At 38.5% G+C, this 9,954-nt stretch overlaps 1 protein-coding gene, 1 non-coding gene and 1 pseudogene across 2 annotated transcripts; 2 read left to right on the forward strand and 1 right to left on the reverse strand.

Moving 5' to 3' along the window:
- The first annotated feature begins 1,248 nt into the window (after positions 1-1,248).
- Positions 1,249-3,360, forward strand: LOC132282200 (UDP-glycosyltransferase 708G1-like; annotated as a pseudogene).
- A 751-nt stretch (positions 3,361-4,111) lies between these two features.
- LOC132286698 (probable mitochondrial saccharopine dehydrogenase-like oxidoreductase At5g39410) lies at positions 4,112-7,880 on the reverse strand. The gene is made up of 2 exons (XM_059789064.1): positions 6,943-7,880; positions 4,112-4,905 (listed from the first exon to the last, which is right to left on the reverse strand). Exons 1-2 carry the CDS (start codon positions 7,618-7,620, stop codon positions 4,216-4,218), a joined length of 1,368 nt encoding a protein of 455 aa, XP_059645047.1. The 5' UTR covers positions 7,621-7,880; the 3' UTR covers positions 4,112-4,215.
- Positions 7,881-8,207: 327 nt separating this feature from the next.
- TRNAQ-UUG (transfer RNA glutamine (anticodon UUG)) lies at positions 8,208-8,279 on the forward strand. The gene has a single exon. It is a non-coding gene; the product is annotated as a tRNA-Gln (tRNA).
- The last annotated feature ends 1,675 nt before the right edge of the window (positions 8,280-9,954 follow it).

A 9,954-nucleotide genomic window follows, 5' to 3' on the forward strand; every position in this document is an offset into this window, starting at 1 on the left:
TGGCGTTGGCTCAGTAGAATAAGAGCATACTGAAGTAGAATTATTGGAGTGCCAAGTGGTCAGATAGCCAATCTCAGGTCCCATCACTCTTATATTATTATCTCCATATCAGGTTTCACGTCTCCCTGTGACACAAGACTGCAGTCAAGAAATCCATTTCCAATGAACCCCAACTTAAAGGAAGCACCTCTCACCTCATCATCAGAGCCAAAGGGACCCTTCTTCCTAAACCACCCAAGGCTGAAGACTGACGAAAATTTTAAAAACAGCCCCTCGCCAAATCAGTTTTACCAAATAGCCCAATGAACATCCCAACAGTGATGGACCGAAAGATTCCTATAACGAGGGCAAATCAATAGGAGAAATATAGAAGAGGATGTCCGATGCGTGGGAATCCCTCACGCGGGCATCATGTGCGTGGGTGTTCCTTCCGTGGATGCTCTAGCGCAAGGCGTCCCTCTCGCCAATTGCCTTTGTGCGGGCATATCTTTCAACATTCATAGTTTGTGAACAAATAAGTCATATAATATATCAAAGCTCCAAACCCAACACAATTTGGCACCACAGCACGGAACATGAGGGCTTGTACACGTGAGAGTATGGGGCCATCTCTCACAGCCATATCTAAATATATTGTCCCAAGTTATCACATAAATAAGTATTTCCATGGCGCATTGTAAGTGACAAAGACTACCTAATAATTTATCCTGATTCTGGATGCGGTTGTGTTTCTATATTAAGTTAGGCTATTTGGATGTCTAGTGGGTTGGAAAAAAATTAATAAATAAATAAATTCTGGTTAGTGTTTCCTTCTTAAAAAAAAATAAAAATAAATAAATAAATTATTTTTTAAGTATGGTTTTCTCCTTTTTTGAGAATTCTTTGTGCAGTCCAGGCTTTGTATGGGTCACTCTTTACTTTCGCTCAAGGTGCTGGATGCCTGGCGGGAGATTTCTTTTGTTGAGTTTTTGTTCTCCCACCTCTTTTGACTGGTAGATTTGGGGCTTTATAGACTTTTGTAATACCTGGGGATACTGTGCATTTTTTTCAAGTGCCCAATCTGCCATTTTTACTGCATATATACTGCATTTGACCGTTAGATAGGACTCATAAGGTTATGCCAGTTCCTCCCATCTACCAATGTAAGATTATTATATATGTGATACTCGAATGTTAGCGTGTGTGTGTGTGTATGTGTGTTGTGTGTACTACAAAAATCATCCACTGAAGTTAACCTATTGACCACTGAGTCACCAACTATGTCGAACACCAGTGAATTCCAGGGTACACCACCGCACAGCCTTATTCCCAAGTGCTGGAATGGGTCATCTGACCCCGTTCCTTCGGCTTGCTGCGATGTTAGCTTCACGAGGCTGCATTGTCACCTTTATCACCGTCGAGCCCTCTGTCTCTGCTGCAGAGTCTACTCACATCTCTGCCTTCTTCTCTACCTTTCCACACATCAAGCGTCTCGAGCTTCAAATCCTCCCATTTTTGCCTTCAAATCCCACCACTGACGACCCTTTCTTTATTCAATTTGAAGCCATTCATCGCTCCGTTCATCTTCTTCGTCCCCTCTTATTATCTTCATCTCCACCTCTCTCTGCCATCTTCTCCGACCTTTCTGTCACAACAAGTATTAGTCAGATTGCTGATGATCTCTGCATACCCAACTACATTGTCTTCACCAGCTATGCCAGATTTCTCGCTCTATTGGCCTACCTACCTTTTCTAGTTTTATCTGGAAACACTGCTAAATTTAGTAGTAGTGAAAATGTCGAGATCCCTGGTCTCCCTGCATTACCAATATGAAGCATTCTTCCGCCCTTCTTCAACCCAAATCATCCTTTCACAGGCCTGCTAACATCAAACGCGCTCGCTCTCCCAAAAGCAAAAGGTGTCATAATAAACACTTTTAACTCATTTGAAACAGAAACGATCACTGCACTCAACAATGGAATAGATTTAAGCAATATCACAATACCACTTCTTCCAGTTGGGCCATTAGAACCTTGTTATCTCGATAAAGACTACCATCTTCCATGGCTAGATAAGCAAAGTGCGGAATCTATAGTGTATGTTAGCTATGGAAGCAGAACAACCATGAGCAAGGATCAAATAAAAGAACTTGGAAATGGGTTGCAGAGAAGTGGGTGTGGATTTTTATGGGTAATAAAAGGCAACAAAGTGGACAAAGACGATAGCGAAGAGCTAGAAGACTTGCTAGGCAAAACGTTCCTTGAAAGAACTAAGAATAAGGGGATGGTAATCAAGGGATGGGCGGACCAAGAGAAGATTCTGGCACACCCTGCCATTGGAGTTTTTGTTAGCCACTGCGGATGGAACACGGTGATGGAAGCAGCTCAAGTAGGGGTACCTGTGTTGGCATGGCCGCAACACGAGGACCAGAAAATAAACGCAGAGGTGGCGGTGAAGGCGGGGTTGGGGATGTGGATAAGGGATTGGGGTTGGGGTGGAGAGAGATTGGTGAATGGGGAAGAGATTGCAGAGAAGATTGCTGTGATGATGGGGGATGAGAACTTGAGGAACAAGGCTAGGATGGTCCGTAAAGAGGCTAAGAAAGCTGGAGAAACTGGTGTGACTTCCGAGAAGGTGTTGATGGAAGTCATTGAAATGTTGAAGCACAAACACTAGAACTAATATCTATATTTTCCATATTATGTATCTTCTTAGTTCCACTTTTATCAGTTCTCTTCCAATTGCTTTTAATTGGTTGTCAGTCTCTATTGTTCACGGCTGATCAGCTTTGAACAGATTATTTTAGGCTTTTGATTTCAGTCACACTTTGGCCACTTGTATGACAGAAATGATGAGAGCTGGAAATATCTACATTTCTTTGCAATTTTTCAAACTATTGAATTTATATGGTTTTCCTTCTCTGCCTGGTCCCGATCATAATTAATTAGAAAAGCACACCAATTCAATTCTCACCACCGATCCACTTCCCCTTGTCTAATTCCTAGCCTTCTAGGCTTCTATCCACATTTAAGTCGTCATCTGCCAAGATGATGACGCTTTCTGTATCATTCAACAACATAGTTGCCCTTATTGGTGATGAATAAGAGAAATAATGGAGCTTTAGCGTTTTCTGTATGGCGGGAGACATCTTAAATGTTCTATTTTGGCTCAAATGTTGGGAGAAGTAATAATATTTGTAATCCCACAGCAAACAAAAGAAGTGAGAGATGGTGATTATTGTTGTGTGTTATGTAGTGATACATGTGTGTGTATGTATAATGTATATGGCAGTCAAGTAATGTGTGTGCATGTTATGACGTAAAGAAAATGGAAAAAATTGATGAAGGTGAATGCGTCCAGTCATTCTCTATAAAATGTGGAGAGGGAGAGTTGGGTTGGGTTGGGTTGGGTTGGGGGGGGTGATTCATTGATATTTGTAATCCTTATATTTTGAAAAAAAGTTGGTCGTTATCCAATTCCTGAAAGTAGGTAATTTGTCAAACCACATAAATCAACTTATTTTTGCGTGTGTGTGTTTTCTTGTTCTTTTATTGCTATTGCATATTTCGTGTTGTGTGAGATCTTGGAAAGATTAATTCCTAACACTTGTCTCCCCTATTGTTTTCATATGAAGAAGCTTTGTTACGGTGGAAACAATAGGTGGATTGGGGAAAATATGAAACTTACAATTAGAGACTATATGTGTGACTTGAAGTGTAGTTGTTTCTAGTGAATGAGGGAAATTTAACCCAGGTTATTATTACACAAGATACAAGTGGTCTGAGAAAATGAATAATGTAATTCGGCGTCTGCAACCTGTACCCAAATCATGCAGTTCCAGGTTCCTCCACAGCTACGGTTATGATTGGCCAGGGTACTATATTATCAGTACCCTCAGGGTACCCAATACCTGCTCGGAAAAGGGTGAGTGGTGAAGGCGATAGAGAAGGTGCAAGTTGGTGGGAGATGTGCTCTCATGGAGAAGGTGAAGAAAAAAGGCTTTTTGGTAAAGAATAGGAGTAAGAGAATCACTCTTTTAGCATCTAAAGATGATATTGAGATGAGGACTCAAAGAAGCAGATTAGTTATTTACTAGAAAACAGAAACTCGTTAAAGTTAAACACTAACTGGCTAAAACAAACATGACTGGTAACTCATTATTATATGCCACTACTGCTGAAAAAAATAAAAAAGCCTCGAAGCTCTGTTCTATTAGTGCAACAAAGTCCTTACCAGTTAGGCAAGAAGAGTCTTTGAAATGAAATCAAAAGATATTCCGTTCTCTTGAAGTCGTTCTTGGAGATCTGTTGGGCCAAAAACAATCCCAGGGGTGAGAACACCTCCCTTTGGCAGGTTCTGGCGTTGGCTCAGTAGAATAAGAGCACACTGAAGTAGAATTATTGGAGTGGTAAGATAGCCAATCTCAGGTCCCATCACTCTTGTTATTATTTCCATATCAGGTTTCATGTCTCCTTGTGACAACAGGCTGCAGTCACTAAATCCATGTCCAACAAACCACATCTTAAAGGAAGCACTTCTCACCTCATCCTCAGTGGGACCCTTTTTCCTAAACCACCCAAGGCTGAAGACGGACGGGAATTTTAAAAGAAGCCACCTCCCTAAAGCAGTTTTACCCAACAGCCCAATGAACATCCCAATAGTGATGAACCGAAAGATGCCAAAGAGAGACTTGGACCCTATCTTCACCCCAAAGTGAGCCGGCTTAACTGTCGACCAGAAAGTTTCCCTTTTTTCAATATGTTCGGGACTCTCATTATCCCCGGGAAGACCACGGGGGTTTTCTGTCAGAACTGCTAGTGTTCTTCGGACAACAATAGAATCTGCAGACGGTAGCTTTACAGCCCAAACACCAATCTTCTTCTGGTGTTCTATAATCGCTCCTTTGGGAGGAGCGGGACCAAGAATCTGCCAACAATGGGAAAATTGAATATCATTATCCAAAGCCTTCTATTTTTCTTTTTCTATGCGTAGCAATCAATGAGCTCAAATTATCCAGAATAAAGCACAATGTAAGAATTCAATTTTCGTTATCGTAAGAATAATAAAGTAAAATAATAATCTAAAAATATGTTTTCCCCTACTCTGTAAAATCATATCAGACATTTCACTGATAATGTATCCATTTGACAGGTACTTAGGGGGATTGTGGATGATAAGTGTTAGACTTGCACTAGGCGTACCTCATGTACAAACGGTTAACCATCATTAAGGAAAGAACACCAGTTACTGCAATTAATCGAATCAACATTGTTCATAATAGACTTAACAGTTTATACTAGCTTTATAATTTATTTATTTTTGAAAGTTCAAGCAAATGCAAACACGCCCACACAAATATTGCCCCTGCCTGGCTAGAACACTCAACCTCCCATTTGGGGAGGAGAGATCATGCCATTTGGATTAATATCCATTGGTGCTTTATAAATTTACAAACTACATAGCGTGGAAGAAAAGAAGAAAATTTTAAAAATAATGAAAATAACTTTCCTTTCTTTTTTTCTTTTTTTTTTTTGGGTAAGTAAACCAATTACAACTGCGATAATAATAAATAAATAAATAGTAATAAAAACTCAAAACTGTGGTTGACATGTTGAGATAGATACTCAAAGTTGAAAATATAATTCAAGTGAGCAATATGATAAATTTTTGCTCAGGAGCTGAAACCGCGGATCCAAACAAAATAAAAGCTGTTTGATCAGTCATTGTGCAAACAAAAAAATATTATGAAAACAAAATCCCTTAACAAAAGAACATCATATGCACTGAAGATTTTCTAAAATCCATTAACCAAAGATCATCGTCTGCATTGAAGATTTTCTAAATGCAAGAAGTTATGGACTCTACGTCTACAAAAGAAAGGTAAAACAAGATCGGCAACTTCTAACGAGCACATCAAAAACTTCGATCACAAACAAAAATATGTGTCCAAATGAAGGAAAACATGAACCACGATAGCAAATTCTATTTTCAAGCAATAACAAAAACAGAGGAAGATAAAATGGATGAAACCCAACCACAAATAAAAATATGGGGAAAAAAAAAAAAAACTGTGTAATTGCCTAGCAAACTGAAGAGGAGAAAAACAAATAAATTTTGAATTATGTTACTTAGGTGATTTAATTAAGAAACGGAAGCCACAAAGTTGTATAAGGATCAGTTTGTTGAAGTTACTAGATTTCACATCTCTCGAACAATTAATTATCTAAGATTATAAGCTCTAAATTCCACCCTATTCCTACATTTTCTCATAACATAAAGAGATATGAAAGTAAATTATATGAAGAAAAGGTTGTTTGGGATTTGTTCAGATCGTTCTTAACAGTGTCGGGTTCTACTTTCTAGTATGGCTTTTCAACTACTTACTACACTCTATTTTCTGTGAATACCTGTAAGTTACTCATGCTGGTTGCCTGGTTAATTTTTGTTGGGCTTCATTTCACTATTCCAACTCAGCTGGAAAGGGATTTCAACTGCTATAGATGCTATCCCGCAGGCAAATGGCACTTACATTCACCTGAATCCTTGTTATAGAGATAATGTCCTCAAGCTTAATTATAGCTCTATTTTGTATGGCATATCTAAGATTTTTTTTGTAGGCTGCTCATGTACTTCGGGTTTAGTTTTAGCCTCTGGCACAACCTGTACAGGGTATTGCCCCCTCTTAAATTCCTGTACATACTTTTGTTGAATGATAATTGATATCTATTAAGCTTACCTACCAAAAAATAAAATAAAAGAAGTAAGAAATACACGAGAACTAAGGACAATATATGTAAATTTGACCTTTCTTGGACAAGAAATGAAACAATTTGAATCCACCCCTAACAAGAATGTTTCCAACACTGACAAGAACACTAAATAAATCACACATACATATACATGTGTGTGTGTGTGTATATATATATAAATCAATCACATATGAAAAAGAGAAATTTGTCTTACCACAGGCCGAGCTCTTCTAGGTCTCGACCGTCTCAATTCCTGCAACTTATCCGCATTAGCGACACCCAGAACCGCCGATTCAAACGTCCCAAAATTCCCAACAACCTTCTTCTCCGATTCCAAACTCAAATACGCTTCCATCCGGTTCGGCGCTGATGGGGACTCCCAGTGCCTCGAATTGAACATCAACCCCAATTCCGCCGGAACAGAATCAAACCCACAAGCGGAAACCACCAAAGAACCCTTTTCCACGGCTTTTTCATGGAACATCGCCTCCATTCTCTCCATGAACTCCGGCTCGCCACATATGTCCAGGTAATCGCAGCCCGAATCAGCGCATGCGGCGACGACGGGCTCACCATAGAGGCGGAAGGGGCCTACGCAGTTGAGGATGAGCTTGGTTTGGGCGGCGAGCCGGCGCAGGGATGGAGGGTCGGTGGTGTCGGCGGTGAGGATGGGGATGGAGGGAGGTGGATTGGGGTGAGAGGCCCATGTCAGGGTTTGGGATAATTTGGTTGGGTTTCGGCCAGCTAGGGCTAGGGTTTTGAGTGGGGACGATGAGGTGTTGAGAAACTTGAGGGTTTCTCTGACTACATACTTGCCTGTGAAACCTGAAGCACCGAGTATTATCAGGTCATAGATGGGACTAGTATCACTGTGTTTTTGGTTCTCTTCCATGTTTGAATGAGTATAAAGAAACTGAAATTAGGTTGAAAATGAGGATTGAGAAATGATGGGTTGAGAATCTTGAGATTGAGTAGGTCAACAATGTATCTCAAAATACTTTTTTCTATACATTATTCCTTCCAAAAGCAACTTAGAAATGTGTGCCACGGTGCCACCCTTCTCCGTTTTTTTTTTTGTAGGAGAAGCGGAGGATACATGTCTCGAATAATATTAAAAGTTAGATTTTAGACATGCGGGTAGCAATTCAATTATTTTGGTAACACCATACTTACAAATGAGTGATGAGTGTCATTTTAGGGCACAATATTTGCATTTTTATTTTTTTGTTTTTTTATTAAAATAAAAATAAAAGATGATGCAAGACTTATACGAACTTTTGAACATGTGGAAGCCAGGCCTCCAACAATGCGACAATTGCAAAGATGCGTACCTTTGCTTTTTGGGTGATTTTATTTTACAATAGAATGGTAAGAATATGGGTTGAAGTAGAATTGGTTTTTGAATGCTAGAAGAATAACCTTTGATAACGACACTAGTATCGAAAAATTATAAAATAAAGTGAAAACAAGATCACAAATGGTTCTATGGTGTAGTGGTTAGCACTCTGGACTTTGAATCCAGCGACCTGGGTTCGACTCCCGGTAGGACCTTCAAAACGTTTATGTTTAGTAAAATTTTATTTGTTACAGATGGAAAGAACCTTATAGAAACTGACTGTTTTTATAATTAAAAAAACACGTAATTGTTTTCTCTTTCTTTTAATCATAGTCAGTTTTTCTTTTTTATTTTAGTATGTAGAGATTTTCGTTTATACAATAATATAAGACCTGACTAAAGATTGTGTTATTGCTAAAACAATATTGGATATCAATTTTGTTAATAATATATTCAATAATCATACACAGTAAATTATTATTATTATTTTTAACCTGCCAAACATATAACATATTATAAAATCATAAAAGAAATACATCAGGCATCCCTTGGCAAGGCGGTGACCACATACAACCACATCAAAAGTACAACTATGCATATTCCACGATATAAGATGAAAAGTCAAATTCATATTGCAGACCAACTATCCAATGAGTCTGCCAAGGAGCTAGTAAAGGCTATGAACTAGGGTCACGTGAACAAAGATAAGCCCTATAAGCAAATCGTGTCTTTCACGCACAAGCACAACTTTCCATGTCATAATTGCTTTCGACAATTTATTGCACGGTACTTCGCATTGAAAGAAGACAGTAACTGGTCGCCGGAATCCAAGATGACAATGCTGTTGTCGCCGGCGATACCGGAGCAGCGGAGACACCTATGGCCACCACAAACCGCCGCTAAACCCAGAAAACATCATAAATTCCATGAACCAAACGTTCGCCCATCGTTGAAAGGATGTAATAACACCCCGCCATAATGCAAACTGTATGGTTTGAGAAGGAGAGGTCCATCACTGCCGAACCGTAAATCCGGCATGGAAACCAGAGAGAGATAACACTAGGAAGGAAAGGGATAAAGGAAGTCCAGTAAATAGTGCAGGACCCAAAGCAACACAATTTACAATTTAGCACCAAACAGGAGAATAAAACAACCGTAACAATACTTGGATCAAAAAGAAAGAGAGGCAAAGATGAAGATTCGAAATTCCGATGAGAAAAGAGAAGTAACTATTGGGATTTATATGCTCTGGCATAACAAATTTCTGTTTGGATTAAAGTGACATATGTTCTACGTTTATGAAATATTTATATTTTATACAATTGGTGAATTCAATGTATTATATTTTGATTCATTATAGGATTGATAGTGTCCATTTAATTACAAGAGATATTTATATATATGTTTGTGATGGCAATCAATGCATGATATATAAATAGTAATCATAAATGATTCATAGTCGGTAATTATCGATGGACTCATAATTAATTAAGATTTGAACTGGATCCGCGTTAGGTTGAGATATATTGCGAGAGCCGTCGTATGCAATTGCTCCCTATCACCGTCATGGCATTTGACTCTTAAGTATAAGAAAATTATAGACTCTTTTATTAATTAATAATTACTTTGATTTATTCGGCGGATTTTTCGGGATCCTTACACCGACACTTTGGGTAGTTATGTAATTAATAGTTAGAGGGTTATATTTTCAATATTTGCATCATTGCTACTTGTATTTATTTTATATTGATTATGGTTGATCACAAAGTAAATTCGAAAGCCTTCGTGTATTTTTAGACAAAATGATTTATTATATATTTATTTATTTAAATTATTATTTTTGTCAAACAAATGTTTTATTGTAATCGAACCAGAAATAATCAAAGGTAC

This window comes from Cornus florida, unplaced genomic scaffold (assembly GCF_030987335.1).
Source record: "Cornus florida cultivar Cherokee Brave unplaced genomic scaffold, ASM3098733v1 CherokeeBrave_3.0.0_Hap2_Chr11, whole genome shotgun sequence".
NCBI classification, from domain to species: Eukaryota; Viridiplantae; Streptophyta; class Magnoliopsida; order Cornales; family Cornaceae; genus Cornus; species Cornus florida.

Bases quoted from the DNA above. Each gene is read 5' to 3' on its own strand.
- LOC132286698 (XM_059789064.1), bottom strand. From the start codon at position 7,620: ATGGAAGAGAACCAAAAACACAGTGATACTAGTCCCATCTATGACCTG. The intron at 4,906-6,942 runs GTAAGACAAATT...CATTGTTGGCAG, and splicing joins CTAGAAGAGCTCGGCCTGTG to ATTCTTGGTCCCGCTCCTCC.